Genomic DNA, 20,556 nt, shown 5'->3' on the forward strand with positions numbered 1-20,556 from the left:
CGTGCTTAAGCCTCCTGATCATCCGTCAGTTGCTAAGCAATATGAACGAACTTTTTCTTCTAGACTAACGGTGAGCAAATACAACAGATAGAGAATTAAATTAAGCACTTTTATTTTCAACATGCACTCATTCATGTCTGTTTTATTTAATTCATGTAAAGTTACGTCTTTATTGGGGCAGGACATGACGAATTACACTACACTACGTGACTCAATGAGTTCGTCTCAATTGTTTAGAAACAAGCTGCATAAATTAACTATATCAGAAATTTATGTCTCAGTACCTCTCTGATTAAGAGACTCACTCAGGCATTTCCTCAGCATCGCCACTTCCTCTTTCAATGCCTCAACCTCCCAGATAGCACACGTACGTCGTGCAGACATCTGTGCGACGTCGTAATTTTCGTCTGGAAGACGTATATTTTAGAGCGTCTGCTCATCTGCAATACGTCGCCGAGACGTCCCTGCCAGCTGTTAGAACGACGTCTAGGCGATGTCTATATGACGTTAATAATTTAGAACGTCGGCAATCCGCTCTTTTACAGACGTTTATCAGATGTTTATACGTCTGCAAGACATCTGATTTATGTAGCCCAGACATCGTTTTAAGATATGATTCCTCCCATTAATAAAATTAACCCCCATAAAATCCAGCCACATCCTCACATGATTAAATAACCACGCTGTTCTGAACCTACAATAAAACACGCATTTGTTGATGGTTTTAAAAATATTTATTAGGCAAAAAAAACGTATTATATTGATTACAACTTTTAATTAATTCTAAAAACTATATTAACATAACGGCATATTCAAACAAAACAATAAACAATTAAATAAATTAAGAATAAAATTAATTAAATAAACAATCACTCCCTCCCTGGAGCCAAGCGGAGGAAATCTTTTATATATTTTTCCGCCTCTGCTTCTGTTGGTGACGGCAGGACGGGATTCCTCATGGCTGAAGCTGCATGTAAAAAACAAACAAACAAAAACACTTTATTTTTTTAAATCGAATAAATCTGCCAAAGAGAGAGCCTATCAGCGAGTTCTCTTCCTGCGCGAGCTAATATGGTGCGTTCAAGTCTTCCTGGGAAGTTCGTATTTACGAGGTGGGAAATCGTGTGTACGACGGTAGGTGCGTTCAAGTCACTTTCGTCGGAGTATGATGGCGGTGTGCCTTCTCTAAATTAATTACACAAAATTACAACACTTCTGCTTCTAGAAAATGTAGAGCAAATAATGTACATTAGTTGTATGTTGCTTTTTTATGTTTTTTAATTAATTTATGAAGCTGTTGTAAACTTTATTGTTGCATATTACATTTTTATACTGTGATGCTATTGTATTTTTTGTTGGGAATCAGCTTACTTTGTTGTAAATAGAAAAGCCTGACAATTCACTGCTAAATACCTGTAATATTGTGGTATTTCGCCATGTTTCTGACTGACACGCCCCCAACTCGTACAGATCGGAGCTTAAAGAAAATTACGAGCTTCCCACTGGTATTTACGACATTGTGGTGGCATTCATGTCAGTTCTGCTCGTAAATACGATCTTTCCGACATGACTTGAACGCACCAATATGTGCGCGAGTCTATGTGATGCTGCGTGGAGAAGACACGTGTCCTGACGAGTTGTGAGGGAAAATGTGCTTAAGGTAAGTATAAAACAAATATATTTTAATACTAATCGTGTGGTGTCTGTGATCGGTTATATAATAACCTTGAAATGACGTTATGTTGATTGAGTTGATCATGATAATCACCTAACGAGCGAGTTGTGCCCGTTTTTGTGGTTGGGCAACGACACTTAAACTGATCGGTTAACCCAAGGTTCGTTAAACAAAGCCATTATATTTGTTAACTATTTTTTAAAATGGCACTTTACTGTTGGTATTACCACATGTTTGATTATGTTTGACTCATGAACATGTTTGCCAAGTACTTATTTAACTTAACGCTGTAACTTCCCGCCTATTGGATCTAATGCATGTACAACGTACCGGTTAACAGTGACCCGACGTTTGTCCTCCTTATCCCCCGCTTGTCACCTCTCCCACACCAGTTCAGTTGGCGGGCGACGTTGGTGCTGAAGACCTTGGAGCAGATTCTCCAGACGGTCTTTTTCATTGTTGGCCCGCCGCTGATGGATAATCTGTTCACCTTCAACAGGTACATTGAAATACGTTTTAGCAAAGAAATGGACCTCTTCTGTACTGTACTAAACACTAGTACCCGTCAAATGTTTGGAATTAATTAATCTTATGTAATGTTTTTGAAAGTCTGTTCATGTTCACCGATTGCATTGATTTGATACAAAATTTAATCCAACAGCAAACATTTTTGTAATATTCATATGAACTGTTTACTATTTTGAAAAGCAATTCTTGCTTTGCAAAGCTGAATTTTCAGCAGCACATGATACTTCAGAAATCAGTCTAATATGCTGATTTTCTGCTCAAGAAACATTTCTGATTATTATTAATGTTGAAAGTTGTGCTGCTTCATAGTTTTGTGGAAACTGTGAACTGATAAACTACCTTTCAAAAGTTTAGGGCAGGAATGGGCAAACTTGGTCCTGGAGGGCCACTGTCCTGCAGAGTTTAGTTCAAACCCCAATTAAACACCTGAACCAGCCCATCAAGCTCTAATTAGGCTGGAAGGAAACTTTGAGGCAGGTGTGTTGAGGCAAGCTAGAGCTAAACTTTGCAGGACAGTGGCCCTCCAGGACTGAGTTTGGAGACCCCTGGTTTATGGTGAGTAACAATTTTAATAAGCAAAATCAAAAATGACAAACACATTTATAACATTTCAAGAAGATTTACATTTCAAATAAATGCTGTTCATTTGAACTTTGTTCATCAAAGAATCCTAAAAAAGAATCACTGTTTCCTCAAACATGAAGTGGAAAAAACTATTTTAATGTAGATAATAAGAACCATAATCAATAATTGAACACCAATAGTAACTGCTAATATCCAAGCATAAAAACGGCTTATGAGAATGTCATGTGACACTGAAGACTGGAGTAATGATGCTGAAAATCAAGCTTTGATCAGAATAAATGAAATTTACAAAATATTCAAATAGAAAAATTATTTAAAATAGTGTAATATCATGAAATGGATTCGAAAACGGTAAAACTCAACTGTTTAACTCTAGGAGAGTTGGAAAATGAGCCTATTTTCAAAAAAAAGTGGAGTGTTCCTGTAACTGTTAAAGGGTTAGTTTACCCAGAAATGAAAATCCTGTCATGTATTACTCTCCGTCATGCCGTTCCACACCCGTAAGTCCTTCATTAATCTTCAGAACACAAATTAAGATATTTTTGTTGAAATCCGATGACTCTGTGAGGCCTGTATAGCCAGCAATGACATTTCCTCTCTCAAGATCCATTAATGTACTAAAAACACATCTAAATCAGTTCATGTGAGCACAGTGGTTCAATATTAATATTATAAAGCCACGAGAATATTTTTGGTGCGCCAAAAAAACAAAATAACTACTTATTTAGTGATGACCGATTTCAAAACACTGCTTCAGGAAGATTTAGAGCACAAATGAATCAGAGTATTAAATCAGCAGTTCGGAGCGCCAAAGTCACGTGATTTCAGCAGTTTGGTAGTTTGACGCACGATCCGAATCATGATTCGACACCCTGATTCATAATGCTCCGATGCTTCCTGAAGCAGTGTTTGAAATCAGCCATCACTATATAAGTCGTTATTTTTTATTTATTTTTTTTGGCGCTCCAAAAATATTCTTGTCGCTTTATAATATTAATATTGATCCACTGTACTCACATGAACTGATTTAAATGTGTTTTTAGTACATTAATGGATCTTGAGAGAGGAAGTGACATTACTATGATGGCCTCACAGAGTCATCGGATTTCAACAAAAATATTTTAATTTGTGTTCTGAAGATTAATGAAGGTCTTACAGGTGTGGAACGGCATGAGGGTGAGTAAATGACACAATTTTCATTTTTGGGTGAACTAATCCTTTAATGTTTTCAATCTTGATTTCAAACTTTTGGCAAGTAGCATATAAACACACACACTACATTTCTTTAGTAGTTGTAGGTTGACAATTCCATTTCTTACCATTCTCTGCATAAATCCTCTGTCTGACAGACTTTGCTCCAGCCGGTCTAGATCCTCAGTGGATGCAAGAGGAAAGATGCCATCTTCCTCATCATTTTGCACTGCCACTGGGGGTAAAAAGCGCCTGTTTCCCACTAGAGACTGGACCAGTGAAGTCAGGTGGTTGATCTTCATGTCCATTTTCTCTAGTGTTTCTAGAATGGCCCTTTCTACAGCTGCAGTACAGAAGAACATTTAATTTGGCATGTAGTTTTAATTAATAAAATAAAAAAAAAAATAAAAAAAAAAAAAAGGTAAAATGCATTAAGTTATAAATAACAAATAACTTACATGTACATTGATTTGGAACCAGACGCAAGACTGGATTTTCCTGTCTCACACCAGAAGTACCTGTAAGTAAAAATTTACTGTGAGGTTTTCAATGTTTTGTGACAATGTTTTCATTGTCACGTGTGCCTCTGACTTGGTGGATGTTACCAAGAACATGTCTGGGTTACATTTCACTCTAAATAATGTGACATTTTCATGAAATGACCCCCACTCTTAATACATTTTTTGTTTGTTTGTTTGTTTCACTCTTTTACCTGGATTGGTGAAAGGGTTAGTTCACCCAAAAATGAAAATCATGTCCTCAATTACTCACCCTCATGACGTCCAAACCCGTAAGACCTTTGTTCATCTTCAGAACACAAATTAAGATATTTTTGATGAAATCTGAGGGCTGTCAGTTCCTTCAATACTGCCTTTGCAATGAACACTTTGACTCTTCAGAAAGTTAATAAAGAGATCAGAAAAATTCATATGGATTAGTTATCAGTCTGAAGACTTGATTGCTTTATATGATGAACAGATTCAATTTAGGTTTCTACTCACATGTAAACATTGACCATTGATCTTACCAGTGCTGATGCTGCTCTCTCTCCTATTGCGGCCTTTGATTCTGAAATTAGCTAGCTGATGATCAATAAAATGCAGCTCATATCTTTTTCTTTCATTGACGTATAATACATTATAAATGAATGAATGAATGAAGATGCAAAGACCATCAATGGAGGAACTGACATCTCTCAAATTTTATCAAAAATATCTTAATTTGTGTACTGAACGAAGGTCTTACAGGTGTGGAACAACATGAGGGTGAGTAATAAATGACAAATCTCATTTTGGGGTGAACTAACCCTTTAAGAGACACACTGGAGCTGAAAATGGTGGAGTTGGAAAGTAAAAACTATCAGCCTCAGCTTACTTTAAGTTTTCATGATAGCATAAAACAATATATGTACAAAAATACTTTGTAGGTAACATACTCTGTTCTCTTCCTTGGTGGTCACCTGAGGGTCTCAGGACAGAAAAGGTGTGCTCTATGGATTGAACAGATGTAATTATAAGCATTAGATTGTTTAAATGTTGTGAATGTGTTTGATTTCCTCAGGCCTAATTAATGCTCTTGTACCTTGTGTGTTGGGTGGATCAACACCATAGCCGGCTCCGTGATGGTCTGCCTGAGGGATGCCCACAGTCGCTGAGAAAGGTGGAGCAGGTAAGATTTGCTTGTTACCAACACAAGTTAACAAACACTAATATTTTAACAGAAAAGCATAACACAGATTTTGGTTCACTTCTTATTATAACAGTATGGTTCATTTATTCATTATTACACTGGCATTACCAACAATCTCCAGTCAGTAAATCAGTTTGAGTACATTAAGGACTCTAATGTAGTTTTCACACTGGGGATGTGTTGTAGTCCATATTTGAGTGTGATTTATTCCTGGCCCCCCCTGCAGCTTTGGTCTGGTCTAGGGTACGGTACGTACCGTGATACTCATGGTGTACTGAACGTACCCCTGTCCATTCTCAAAATTCAAACAAAAACATCCATTTTTACGCTCCTTGATATGGCATGACAGATCTCTGTATAGGCGCAAAGTGTGAGAGAGAACGTGATCATCTTTTCCTCTTTAAAGGGTTACTTCACCCAAAAATGAAATTTACACCTGTAAGTCCTTTGTTCATCTTCGCAACACAAATTAATTTTTTTTTGATGAAATCTTAGGGTTTCTGTAGTAGGGATGGGCATTTCAAACAAAAATAATTTTTGAAGATCACTGGAAATTATTCAAATATTATTCGAAAATCGCACCCCTCCCCTGCATACACACATGCATGTAGGCCTACTATAATACACTACACACAGAGGGAGGGAAAGAGACAATTCATTGGGGAATAGGCTGTCTTAACCTAAGCCATAGAATGATTAACTAATGACTAAACGCGTTATAACAGAACAGGCGTTGTGAACAGCCTGAATCACAACACTTGTGTGAACATTGATTTTAACGTCTCTGTTATGTGCCACGCTAGTCTACAGTTTGTGTGTAAGACAACGTGATTGACAGCTTGTAGGTGCGTTATTGGCAGCACGCGCCACCCTCTGTTTACATGAACGTATCACCATTGAGGAATTTTTAAAGATGAAAATCGCACAACCTGTTCAATATTCTATAATTAAATCAACAAATCGATTATTCGAAAATCGTGAGACATCCCTATTCTGTAGTCAATACGACTACAGTGCTTCAACCTTAAAGGATTAGTTCACCCAAAAATGGAAATTCTGTCATTTATTACTCACCCTCATGCCGTTCCACACCTGTAAGACCTTCATTCATCTTCAGAACACAAATTAAGATATTTTAGTTGAAATCCGATGGCTCCGTGAGGCCTCCATAGGGAGTAATGTCACTTCCTCTCTCAAGATCCATAAAGGTACTAAAAACACATCTAAATCAGTTCATGTGAGTACAGTGGTTTAATATTAATATTATAAACCGGCGAGAATATTTTTGGTGCGGCAAAAAAACAAAATAACGACTTATTTAGTGATGGCCGATTTCAAAACACTGCTTCATGAAGCATCGGAGCGTTATGAATCCTTTGTGTCGAATCATGATTCGGATCGCGGTTCAAACCCGCCAAACGGCTGAAATCTCGTGACTTTGGCGCTCCGAACTGCAGATTCGACACACAGATTCATAATGCTCCGATGCTTCCTGAAGCAGTGTTTTGAAATCGGCCATCACTATATATGGTTTTTTTTTTTTTTTTTGGCGCACCAAAAATATTCTCGTCGTTTTATAATATTAATATTAAACCACTGTATGCACATGAACTGATTTAGATGTGTTTTAGTGCCTTTATGGATCTTGACAGAGGAAGTGACATTACTCCCTATGGAGGCCTCACTGAGCCATCGGATTTCAACTAAAATATCTTAATTTGTGTTCTGAAGATTAATGAAGGTCTTACGGGTGTGGAACAGCATGAGTGGGAGTAATTCATGACAGAATTTTCATTTTTGGGTGAACTAACCCTTTAATGTTATGAAGGGACAAGAATACTTTTTGTGCGCAAAACCAAAACAAAAATAGTGACTTTATTTAACAATTTGAACTGTTGTCATACGGAGTTGATGTAGTGCAGTCTTCCATGTTTATGTCCGAACACCAGCTCAGTATTGGCTGAATCCTGTGTCAGCATCACACACATCCATCGTTGTGCTCACGTGTACAGCTTCAGCCAGTACTGTTTTTATTTTCGTTTTGCGCTCAAAAAGTATTCGTATCGCTTCATAACATTAAGGTTGAACCACTGCAGTCAGGTTGACTATTTTAACTATGTCTTGACTACCTTGACTACAGACATCAAAAGGTGCAATGATGTTGCTGCCTATGTGTGGTTCAGGAACCAATGGATTTCATCAACAATATCTTAATTTGTGTTCTGAAGATGAACGAAGGTCTTATGGGTTTCGGCTGACATGAGGGTGAGTACTTGATGACAGAAACTTCATTTTTGGGTGAACTAACCCTTTAATAAATCATTGTGAATTCATTGAGTTTTGTTACTGTTTTCAGCTCACATTCTGACAATCAAGCATCTGAGGCAGCGTTTGTGACGCGTTGTATTAGTAGTTATATTTGATTATTAAAATAAGTGATTTAATAAATGATCAATCACATCAACTCATTTTACAATCCTATTAGCCCTTTATTTAGATTAAAAAGCGGCATGTGCACTCCCTGTCATGCTGTTGGCTATATGCCACTGCAGTAAACACATATCACAGTATTAAGGCTAATGATTAATCTATCAGTTCATTTAAATGATCAGTCTTGGGTATTTGTGTAAATTGACATCCCTAATTACCACTTACAGTACATCCAGAAAGTATTCACAGCGCTTCACTTTTTCCACATTTTGTGATACAGCCTTATTCCAAAAGTGATTAACACAATACCCCACCATGACAATGTGAAAGAAGTTTGTTTGAAATCTTTTCAAATATATTAAAAATAAAAAAATTAAAACAAATCTCATGTACATAAGTATACACAGCCTTTGCTCACTACTTTGTTATAGCACCTTTGGCACCAATTACAGCCTCAAATCTTTTTGAGTATGATGTGGTAAGCTTGGCACACCTATTTTTGGGCAGTTTCTTTCGTTCTTCTTTGCAGGACCTCTCAAGCTCCACCAGAGAAATGCTGGAGCTCTGTCAGAGTGACTATTGGGTTCTTGGTCACCTCCCTGACTAAGGCCACATTCACACTGTCAGTTTTTGGGATTGACAATCGCATTTACTTACAGGTGTCAGTCTTAAAGTCTCGTTCACACAGCAACTTACAGTAGCGTCCGGAACACAGTAGCGTCTGTATGAACGTCCAACGAGAGTCAAACCCATATTCTCTTACTAGTAACCATAACAACAGTGACCAACATAACATTAAAGATGGCGACGTCCATAAAACTCAAAAGTATTATCACTTTTGCATACCCTCTGTACTTATGCACGTGTTTTTTTTTTTTTTAAATTTGCAAAGATTTCAAAAACTTCTTTCATGTTGTCACTTGTTTGTAGAATTTTTGAGGGGAAAAAATGTATTTAATCCTTTTTTGAATAAGGCTGTAACTGAGAATACTTTCTGGATGTATTATATATCTGCACAAAATGTTTTTTTTTTGTTCTTACTCTGTGTTCTTCTTTGGTGGTCACAATCACCTGAGGGTCTCAGGACAGAAAAGGTGTGCTCTGTGGATTTGAAAAGATAATGTAATAAACAGTTTTAGATTTTGTTAAAGTTGAAATGTTTTTGGTTTCTTCCTCCCTATTGTAATTAATGCTCTTGTACCTTGTGTGTTAGGTGGATCAACACTCCAGCCGGCTCCGTGATGGTCTGGCTGAGGGATGCCCACAGTCGCTGAGAAAGGTGGAGCAGGTAAGATTTGCTTGTTATCGACACAAGTAAACACACAGAAAAATGTGTTGCTAATTGAAATTTTAGAAAAGTGTAAAATAGTGGTGGGCCGTTATCGGCATTAACGTGCTGCGTTAACGTGAGACTCTTATCGGACGATTAAAAAAAATATTGCCGTTAATCTATTCTCAAAGTTGGGTTGGGAGCTGGATCTATTCTACGCAAGCTATGATGACTTTCACCTTGATATTTTAGCGCGGATGTATACCTAGCCGAACTGACCCTTCGCAAAGACCCGCCCCCCTTAGTTACTGCTGCTTTATCTGTCAAGCCGTGGCGCTGTGACGCCACACACAGTAATAAATGCATCGCGGAGCAAAGAGGACACTGACAACACGTCGACAGACAAGACAGAGCAGGTTACTTATGATATTTAACAAAGTCCCAGCTTTAAAACTGTGTAGTTTTTTTAAGAAATTCAAACAATAAAAACCGTTTTGTTGCTCTTTAATGTGTCGTGACCATGGTCGTGACAGATTGCTGTAATGCCTCAACTCAAGAGGCTCGTAAACCGATCATCTCTTACTACGAGTCCATTTATAGCATCAAATAAACATGAATGAACATGAGAATCAATGTTGTTTCAAACGCGGAAAGATGTCAATATACAAAATATAATATACAAAAGTTTAACTCCACCGAGGTTAATCTTCTAACTCCTATCTGCTTTGTCGGACAAAATGGCGGATTCCTTTTAGTCATTTGCTGCGTCCCAATTCTGTACTACGCCCTAAAAGTATGTACTCTTTCTGTGAACAAAAAGTACTTACTTTTGAGTGTGTAGCAAAAGAGTAGACAAGCTTTGGGACATACTATCACGTCATACAATTGCGTCTTTGCTCTCTGTCGCGTCCAGTCACCGTAAACTGGCCTGTCAATCATACATCCTCCACATTTCATTTAGCTAATTTCCTATCGCATCGGAGAGAAATGCAGCACGTTGATCTGCAGTCGCGAGTCTTTCATGTGGAGAACTCTCCTCATATTAATGCATAATGATGCATTTAAAAGTTAATGGCCAATCAGATCTTTATAAAAGTCCACATTGGTATTTGCAGATGAAAAATAACACATAACATATTTTCTATCAGTTTGAACTGATTATTAGTCACTCAAACAGCCTCTCAGCCTCTATCTTGCATATTCGTCATGTTTTGTAGTTATAACACTTTTTACTCGTGTTTGTAGTTCTGAACTGAATCCTCGTCCAACACGCAATGGGTTGTGGGCAATATTAGCCTCTATAGTGTGCACGGATCCACACTTTGAAAATCTACCGGAAATAGTAGACCATCCGGGGACTTTTGGCATACTCTTTTCAACATACTATGCTTTGGGACACACTTATTTTAATCTCACATACTATTTAGGATGGATAGTACGGACATTGGGACGCAGGGACAATTTGTGTATCTCACATATTCTGAATGTCTTCGGCAGAATTCAAATGAGCCATTTTAATCTAGATTAATTTTGGAATTAATCTAGATTAAAATGGCTCATTTGAATTCTGCCGAAGACATTCAGAATATGTGAGAAAAAAATTAATCTGTGCGCACCACTAGTATAAAACCAAAGAATTACATGAATTACAACTAGAGATGCACCGATGTATCAGCCAATACAAGCAATTATTTCATTATTTCATATACTATCATCTGATTGTTTAGAAACTGCTGATAATCAGGACAGTTTATATGTTCTCAATCAAAACGGGCTGGAAAAAAGTGTTTAGACTGCAAATCTTGCTGTGTGTGTAAGGAAAATCAAAATTAACACAACAAAAACATTAACAGTTAAAAATAGGGGTGTAACGATACATCGTTATATCACGATTGCGATATAAAACGCAATGATATGTATCGGTGATATGATTCGATGTGATATAGGCCCGGTTTCACAATCAGGGCTTAGGCTAAGCCAGGATTAGGCCTTAGTTATATATCTTAAAACTTATATCCTAGTTCAATTAGGATATTTATGTAGCTTTTATAAACGTACACTAGAAAAAAAACATTACTGGTGTGCATCTCCTTAGCTGTTATAAATTCACCGAAAACCACAGCTTCTTGAAGCTTATTGTTTTTTTACAACTCTGTAATAGCGATCAAATATAACTTACTCTGTGTTCTTCCTTGGTGCTCACCTGAGGGTCTCAGGACAGAAAAGGTGTGCTCTATGGATTGAAAAGATCATCTGATATTATGCTGTTTAAAATTCTGTATAGTGCTCTAAATAGCTTTTCTTGTTTCCTCCTCCTTATTGTAATTAATGCTCTTGTACCTTGTGTGTTAGGTGGATGAACACTCCAGCCGGCTCCGTGATGGTCTGCCTGAGAGATGCCCACAGTCGCTGAGAAAATTGGAGTGGGTAAGTTGCACTTGTTACATTTGCGAATTAAAGGGTTAGTTCACCCAAAAATGAAAATTCTGTCATGTATTACTCTCCCTCATGTCGTTCCACACCCGTAAGACCTTCGTTAATCTTCAGAACACAAATTAAGATATTTTTGATGAAATCAGATGGCTCAGTGAGGCCTTCATAGCCAGCAATGACATTTCCTCTCTCAAGATCCATTAATGTACTAAAAACATATCTAAATCAGTTCATGTGAGTACAGTGGTTCAAGATTAATATTATAAAGCCACGAGAATATTTTTGGTGCGCCAAAAAAACAAAATAACGACTTATTTAATGATGGCCGATTTCAAAACACTGCTTCAGGAAGATTCGGAGCGTTATGAATCTTTTGTGTCGAATCTGCAGTTCAAAGTCACGTGATTTCAGCAGCTTGGCGGGTTTGAACCGCGATCCAATTAATGATTCGATACACTGATTCACAATGCTTCGATGCTTCCTGAAGCAGTGTTTTGAAATCGGCCATCACTAAATAAGTCGTTATTTTGTTTTTTTGGCACACCAAAAATATTCTCGTCACTTTATAATATTAATATTGAACCACTGTACTCAGATAAACTGATTTAGATGTGTTTTTAGTACCTTTATGGATCTTGAGAGAGGAAGTGTCCATTTCTCCCTATGAAGGCCTCACTGAGCCATCGGATTTCAACAAATATCTTAATTTGTGTTCTGAAGATTAACGAAGGTCTTACGGGTGTGGAACATTTTGGGTGAACTAACCCTTTAATAGTAAAATTGCAATTGCAATTTGAACTTTTTTTTTTTTTTTTTTTTTTTTCTTCCATTAACTTTATCCTATTTGGGTGAGGGGTGTAAAATTTACTTAAGTGAATTTATGTGCATTTATCTTACTCTGCGTTCTTCCAAGGTGGTCCCCTGAGGGTCTCATGACAGAAAAGGTGTGCTCTGGATTGAACGCAAAATATTATGTTATTTAGTTTTAAAAATTTTATTTAGTTTGAAATGCTGTGAATGTGTTTCTGATTTCCTCATCCCTGATTGTGCTCTTGTACCTTGTGTGTTAGGTGGATCAACACTCCAACCGGCTCCGTGATGGTCTGGCTGAGAAACACGCACTGGAGCTGCAAAAGGTGGAGTGTGTAAGTTGCACATGTAATTGTGAGGTTACTGTTCCTCCATCAATAGGGCATTTCCCCATAACTTGCACACTTTAAAGATGATAAACATAATTGTAAAAGTAATGCATATGAAGTTTCTCTATGTATTGATAGCCTCCACTCCAATATTACTGCTACGCAAGACTTGATGGAGAACTCGGTATTTGCACGTTGTCTGAAATAAGTGTGTGCGCGCTCTCACAGCACGCGCAAGTTTTCTTTTGCGTCTTGCTCTTGAATATTTAAATTAGCCAGGCTTAAATGAGTTTAGTTTAAAGTAATGAAGTTAGAAAATAGTTTATGGGTTAGGAATGACACAATTCACAAAACTTTCTTTGAGTCAAATAACCCATTATTTGGATCACATGTTGGACTTCATTTGAGCATTCCCACCAGCCAGATACAACTAATAATTTACCTTGAAAGCTGGGGAGACTCTCACACCAGGTCTGCTGTTGGTCTTCCATATCACATTGTTGCTGATTGACAAATGCTGTTGACAGTCAGGGGTCATTAGTGATGTTCATTTTGATAGCTACAGTTCTGCAGCTGTATGTTTCAACAGTTATTTAATTCAGCGGTTCTTAATTCTTTTCCTGCACAGGAAATCTGTTAAAGTTTAGTTCAATTAGGAACATTCATTCACGGATTTGCGCAACGCCACTGCCTGATGAAACTAGAGAAGTGTGACGTAATATAACTCTATGAATAAATACAATTTAAAGGGATGTCTTATGCACTTTAATGTCCTTTGAATGGAAAATATATGCTCCGTTGGAACTGGAATCATGGTGGATCCTGTGAAATCCACGGTTGAATAGCACAAATGTCTGAAGTGATAAGAGATGTGTTAAGAGATGTCACAAAATGTGTGACAAACAGGATTAAGAACCGCTGACATAGTTGTAGCTTTAAATAATCATTGTAGATGTGGATAGAACAATTAAAATGATTAAAGATAAGAGATCTTCAGACTTACAGTTACTTAAAGAGTTTACAGCTCTGCTCTGCAAAACCTGAGGTTGCACAACAGGACCTGATAAAAGGGAAATTTATTTTTTGTATTCTGGCTGTTATGCACTTTTAATCTTACTTATTTCATACTGGGCCATTCTGTGTAAAATCAACCAGATTTGAGAATTACCTAGATTTTAAAAATTAAAAAAAAAAAGCAACCTCTGGTTGAGTTTAAATGGAATGTGTATTGTTATTCATAGCATTCATTTTATTACCATTGCATGTTTTTAAATTTATTTTCCATTACCTTTTTTCTTTGTGCGTTTTGGAATTGATGGAGGCCTTGGTGCTGGTGGAACACTTTCTTTGTCTGCAGTTTTTCTTTTTTTAAGAGGTGGTTGTTCTGGTGCCTCATCATCCGATGAGTAGATGTGGTTGGAGCACAGTTTCTTTCTAGGAACACAGAGAAAAAAGTACAACTGCACACATTAATTGCCCCTTGTGTGATGTAGCAAATACTCATAAATGGACTAAAAACATTTTGCTTTATTTCTTAAAGGGACAGTTCACCCAAATTGAATAATTTTCATAATTTACTGTAAGACCTTTGTTCATCTTCAGAACACAAATGAAAATATTTTTGATGACATCTTGCTCAGAAAAAGGGTTCTCATCACTTCATAAAATTGTGGTTGAACCACTAGTCACATAGACTATTTTAACTATGTCTTTACTACCTTTCTGGGCCTTGAGGTGGTAGTTGCGTTGATGTCTGAGCGTAGACATCAACATAATTTATGTTCAGAAGATGAACGAAAGTCTTGCAGGTTTGAAACGACTTGAGGGTGAGTACTTGATCGCAGAAATTTCATTTCTGAGCGAACTAACACTTTAAAACCTGTAACAATCATACTGAAGCTGTTATTCAATAATTTAAATATTCAGTTGAACTATGTTAAAGGTGGTTAAAACGAAAGTATATGGCATTTTCATGTGTTTTTCAAAACATTTCTTTGTCTTTTATGAGGACTTACTTTGGAATCCTTTTTCCAGCAATTTCAGGTTCTGAATTTATGTCGGATGTATAACTGGCCTTCTTCCAGTTGTTGGCTACATTGTGAAAAGATGCTGAAAAAAGAAATGCAGGTACGGTTTCAATTTTGTTTATTAAAGCTTTATGTGAGACCACATTTTACAGTATAGATAAATGTACAAAGATTCTGAAAAATGAAATGCAGGTATGCTGGGCAAGATCATGTTTAATTTACAGTATAATTTACTCTTACCTGACTCGTGCAGGATTCTTGTTTTAGGCCGGGTCCACCCCTTCTCTGGCTGTGGTGTCTCCATGATTTTAACACTCTTTAACAGCCTGTCAATGTCTTTATATGGTGGCCACCAAGAGTATCCGTCAGCATACCAGGACTTGGCAACTGGTCCAGTCGTCCCTTCTCCCTCAAACTCCACTATTAGGTACATTTTTCTTTTTTCTTTTTTTTTTTTTTTTAAGAACTGCCAGCCTGAAACCCATATTGTGTATTAAATTCGATAAATTCAACTATGTAATTCAAATGCATAAACTATGGAACAAAAAGTGCTGATAAAGAATTAATCTGTATGTAAAAGTGGAATTGCAACAAAATGGCGTAGATATGGGACAAGAGAAATTTTGTTCTCTATTTCCTCAAATTTGCAGAACTCGACGGTGGTTGAGAGATCGTCAACTAAATAAATGCCGAGTGTGGAGGATGGTAGGGGATAGTCAAAAAAAGATTCCTGATGGTTGAATGAACTGTAAGCTACATAAATTTCATCCCTGAATGAAATGATATTTTGCAGCTTTGCAACTTTGCCACTGATGTAAACGTGACAGTTTGCCCGGTCCAGTTTAAGAGTGTAAGGGCTTGTCCTTAACTCTTTATACTGTGTCGCTTCATGAAAGGATGCAGGTAGAGGACCAGTTGCATGCTGTTTTTTGAGCAGATGTGGCCTGGTTTTGTGAGGTTTTTTGCAGCTTCTTTGCATCTCTGAGAATCTTTTTATTATTTGACTCAGAGGGCATGTTGGTTTCCTCAGAAGTCTTTTGAGTTTGTTCAGGTGATTCTCATACTTGAAAGCACTGAAGTTGTCTAGCACGCCATGCTTTTTTGCATCATCTGCAAGATGTACAAGGCAGTGTGCATTATAGGACAGGAATTGTGGCCCATACAGTTGACCGAAGTGATTGACGAAGAGAACCAGTATGTCATTGGCATAATCACAGTAATCTTCCATCAGACTGTTGTTGCACAGGATGAAGATTCCCACAAAAAGCAGCAAGAAGTTTTTGTACACCTCTGTGGTAAGGAGATCTTTCAACATAACAGGTCCGGTATACAGTAAAAACTGCCTGAACTCTGTTGCCTTCCACCTGTCAATTTCCCTCACCGGGTCCTGCACAGTCTTGGGCCGGGGTCCCTGGCGTCTCGGGAAGGGAGGGCGCTTCGCAGGGCGTGAGCGCTGACGATGCTCCTGGGGCGGCGCCGCCTGTGTTACGGGTGGGGCTGGCTTGTTCTGCTGTGCCGCCGCAGTCCTGGGGCAGCTGGAAGCAGAGCTGGAGCGCTTTGGCAAGAAATGTCTCATAGCCTGAGACAATTTCTGCGCAGCAGTAAAGCGCTCTGTGAAGCCGTCCACTGCAGGCCCGAAGAGACCAGAGGGAGAGACCGGGGCATCTAAGAAGGCCGTCTTGTCTAGGTCCTTGATCTCCGTTAGGTTGAGCCACAGGTGGCGCTCCAAAACTACCAGGCTGGCCATGGAACGCCCGATGGCCTGGGCCGTGGTCTTCGTAGCTCGCAGGGCAAGGTCGGTGGCGCTGGGAAGATCTTTGAAAGCCGGCGCGTCAATCCCATACTCGTCCAGGGAGCGGAGGAGTTTGGCCTGGAAGACCTGAAAATGGCCATAGTATGAAGCGCGGAGGCAGCCTGGCCCGCCGAGGTGTAAGCCCGTCCGGCCAAAGTAGAGGTGGTCCGACAGGGCTTGGAAGGAAGGGCCCTCTTATTCTTCCATCCCACAGCCGCGGGAGGGCAGAGGTGAGCAGCCACCGCTTCGTCTAGGGGTGGCAGGTGCTCGTAACCCTTTTCTTCGGCGCCGTCGACGGCGGTGAGGGCGGAGCGGTGCGTCGTGTGAAGGCGGGCGGAATACGGAGCGCGCCATGACTTTGTGAGCTCCTCGTGGACCTCGGGAAAGAAGGGCGCTGAGCACTGGCGAGGTGCTTGGCGGCGGCCTGGCAGAAACCATTCGTACAGGCGGCTGCGAGATGGCTCCTCTGGAGGGGCCCATTCGAGGTCCAGCTCTTCCACGGCTCTGGACAGGACGCGGAAAAGCTCGGCATCCATGCCCTGGCCGTGTTCAACGGGTTCCAAGGGAGGCGGAGCAGTGTCTTCCGGCTCGCCAGCCCATGCTTCTGCTTCGGAAGCCGCAAGTGACATGGAGTCATCCTGCTCGTCGTCTGTTCCTCCAAATGAGACGAGGTCACTTGCTTCGGCAGAGGGACGCTGCTCAGGGCGGGAGAACAGGACGGGGGATGGTTCCCTCGGAGGAGAAAGCGAGGCACGCGGGGGCTGGGCCGGCGTGAGCTCGTCTGACTCCGGGCGCTGAGTCGCTCTACCCCGCTGTCTCTTCCTGGCCGGTTCGCGGGAGGAAGAAGACGGGAGGGCGCGAGCGGCGAGATCACCTTCCGTGAAAAAGGCGACCCGCGAGCGCAGGGAACTGAGACTCATGCACTCGCAGTGCGGGCATGAGTCCCCAGCAAGTGCGCCGTCCGCATGGGGCTTGCCCAGGCAGGCGACGCACTCGGCGTGACGGCGCTGATGCTGCAGTCAGTGAGGGCGCCGGCGCTGTCCTCAGCCGGCGAGTCCAGGCTAGTCCGCTGCGGGAGCCTCTTCAGACGGCGGCGAGAGCTGTCAGGAAGGCGGCGAGCTTCTTCGGCTTCAGGCGGAGATCAGCGAAGAGATGTAGAGGTCGTCGCTGAAGGAGAAAACACTGAAATCCTATGGCGAAACGCCTGCTTATATAGCCCGTAACCCCGCCCATTTCGGCGGGAATATTTGCGCGCTTTGTCGCCATAGGCCGCGCAGCTATGCCGCGTCGTCATTGGTTCAACAACTTGTCTATGAGTGAACCAATGACGATGCAGTTACACTGCGTTATTGAAAAAGGCTTCAGCAGCGGGGAAAAAGGGAGACCTTTCCCCATACGCAGTACGAGTGAAGTATCGAAAGGGAACGTTTTCACGCACACATTTAAAAATAAAAGTCTCGTGTCAGAAAATCATTTAGAATTACATTTTTGTTGTTGTTGTTTCAGCCTGATTTGCAGTGCTGTTTTTCCGCCATCAGAGGCTGCGTTAAAGCAGACACAAAGAGGTACTGCTCTAACGAAATCCAAATTCTCAGCATTTTTTACAGTATCATTCTTTTTTTGAAACATTGAACTTGGCATGTAATATCAATAAACAATGAGCCATATTGTGCCATCAGCCCAATTCGTGCTGTCATTTCTTGTATGCCAAAGAGGATGCATCAAAGACATAAGGATTTTATACTAATGGTACTACTCTAACGAAATTGAAACTGAGCATGTTTTACTTTACTTGTTTTTTTAATTGATCATTGAACTAGGCATATGAGACAATTCACACTGAGCCATAGTGTCATACATCCATGAATCAGATATCAAATGACCGGATGTTTTGACTCAAAACTGGCAAGAAGTCCTTAAATATCACACTGGCAACTGTCTGGCAACCATGTACAGCACCCTAGCAACCACATTGGAGCATGAAATGCCTGCCTTACAGCAATGTAACAACCACCCAAATCACCCTACCAATTGCCTAGCAACCACATAGCAACACCCTAGCAACCAGCCAAAACATCCTATGCAATCTTTAGCAACGCCCATATGAAGATCTCATAAGTTACCCTTAATTCTTGTATGTGCCCTGTTTGTTTTGGTTTGCATTTGTTTGATTCATTTGTTTAAATATTTCTTGGTTTCTTGTTGTTTGTTTAAAAATAATGTTGGGTTATTTTTCCTAGTCTAAGGTGCACATTAGACACCGGGATAAAGGAAAAAGACACCAACAGTTTTCTTTCTTTATTTTATTTAGAGTTTACCAACTTCATTTTCTTACCTTTTGTCTCTGGGTTCATGGCTGCAGCATGGTTGTGGGGTTGGGGTTTAAGAGGAAGTGTGGCCTTCCTGTTTCCTTTTTTATGCCATCATGAGGAATTATGGGTAGTGTAGGATAGTCTACTTACCAGTGTGAGCAGGGGGTCATTGTTTCATTGTGTTTATTTGAATATATGTATAAATGTTTTGTTTATTTTTTGTATTTATTTATTTTTAATTAATATTGATGTTAAAATTCATTTTAAATTTGATTTTCAATTGTTGAGTTTATCTAGGCTATGTGTGTCTGTTGTCCCTGTGACTATGATTTGGTTTAATCCTTGAGTTTGAAAGAGCTCACTTTGACTGAATCCCAAATAGGGCGCTAGCCGGTGAGGGCAGGTTTTGGAGGGAAACTTCGGCGGACGACGGAAAGGAGTTGGCGCTGTTTGGAGCAGTTCAGGAAGACGGACGCTGGCACAAAGTGGGAAACTGAAGGAAGACGGAGGGCATGAGCTGGTTAGTGAATGGGTCAGGATGGCAGGATCTTGGTATGAGGATGTTGATGATATGGATAGTGAGGAATGGATGGTTGCTGGGGGTGAAAAAGAGAGGGGTAGAGGAAGAAGGCAAGGAGAAGGGGGTAGTGAGAGGATTAATCTAAGTCAAAAAAGGGGGTTGGAGGAGAATTGTGTTGAGGAAAACGAGCGAATGGTGCGGAGGAAGATCGACGATGGAGAATTCAAAGTTATCCTGATGTTTAGGAAAGAAGATGAGCACATACGCTTAAGTCCAATTACACTTACCCAAGAATTAAAAAAGAAGCTAGGTGATATAGATATGGCAAGAATACTTCGAGATGGAAACATTATGTTAAAATGTAAAACAGAGGAACAAAGAAGAAAAGCATTGCTCATTGGAAACGTATGTAAAAAGAAGGTAGCGGACAGAAAAGCAATAAATGGAAGGAAGGGAACGCAAGGTGTAATATGGGGCATTCCAACTGATGAAGACCTGGATAATGTCAAAAAGAACATCCAAGGAGGAAATGTAAAGACTTTAAGGAGATTAAATAAAACAATAAATGGAGAAAGAACTGCAAGCTTGTCTGTTTTAATTGAGTTTCAAGATGATAAACTTCCGGACAGGGTCAAAGTAGGATACATGAGTTATCCAGTCAGAGAATATGTTCCACCACCTCTTAGGTGTTACAAATGCCAAAGGTATGGGCACATTGCTGCAGTGTGTAAAGGTAAACAAAGATGCCCTAAGTGTGGTGGAGAACATAGATATGAAGAGTGTGGAGAAAATGTGAAGGCTAAATGTTGCAACTGTGGTGGGGATCATAATGTAGCGTTTGGAGGATGTGATGTAAGAAAAAGAGCAGTGGAAGTCCAGAAAGTCAAAGTTAAAAACAACATAAGCTATGCAGAGGCAGTGAAAATAATTCAAGGACAAGGGGAAACAAAGGAGAGAACAGGTAA

General features: G+C 39.8%; 1 protein-coding gene and 1 long non-coding RNA gene across 2 annotated transcripts; one reads left to right on the forward strand and one right to left on the reverse strand.

The window, feature by feature from the left end:
• Window positions 1-725: 725 nt before the first annotated feature.
• Window positions 726-19,130, reverse strand: LOC137030673 (uncharacterized). Its single transcript, XM_067401103.1, has 18 exons — window positions 19,095-19,130; window positions 15,208-15,441; window positions 14,956-15,049; window positions 14,229-14,374; window positions 13,944-14,000; window positions 13,383-13,457; window positions 12,860-12,928; window positions 12,699-12,752; window positions 11,709-11,777; window positions 11,548-11,601; window positions 9,300-9,368; window positions 9,140-9,199; window positions 5,561-5,629; window positions 5,415-5,468; window positions 4,438-4,497; window positions 4,108-4,322; window positions 2,006-2,165; window positions 726-967 (listed from the first exon to the last, which is right to left on the reverse strand). The coding sequence occupies exons 1-18, from the start codon at window positions 19,111-19,113 to the stop codon at window positions 870-872; spliced, it is 1,656 nt and encodes a 551-aa protein (XP_067257204.1). The 5' UTR covers window positions 19,114-19,130; the 3' UTR covers window positions 726-869.
• LOC137030001 (uncharacterized) lies at window positions 5,335-9,388 on the forward strand. Its single transcript, XR_010896372.1, has 3 exons — window positions 5,335-5,485; window positions 5,590-5,647; window positions 9,312-9,388. It is a non-coding gene; the product is annotated as an uncharacterized lncRNA (long non-coding RNA).
• Window positions 19,131-20,556: the final 1,426 nt, after the last annotated feature.

Source organism: Chanodichthys erythropterus, chromosome 11 (genome assembly GCF_024489055.1).
Source record: "Chanodichthys erythropterus isolate Z2021 chromosome 11, ASM2448905v1, whole genome shotgun sequence".
Taxonomy (NCBI): domain Eukaryota; kingdom Metazoa; phylum Chordata; class Actinopteri; order Cypriniformes; family Xenocyprididae; genus Chanodichthys; species Chanodichthys erythropterus.

What these genes read in the sequence shown, in the direction of transcription:
- LOC137030673 (XM_067401103.1), bottom strand. An exon ending in CCACCAAGGAAGAGAACAGA is followed by an intron (nt 4,498 to 5,414) that starts GTATGTTACCTA and finishes TTTTACTTACAG; the next exon opens with GTACTTCTGGTGTGAGACAG. An exon ending in GGTTCCAAATCAATGTACAT is followed by an intron (nt 4,323 to 4,437) that starts GTAAGTTATTTG and finishes TCTGTACTGCAG; the next exon opens with CTGTAGAAAGGGCCATTCTA.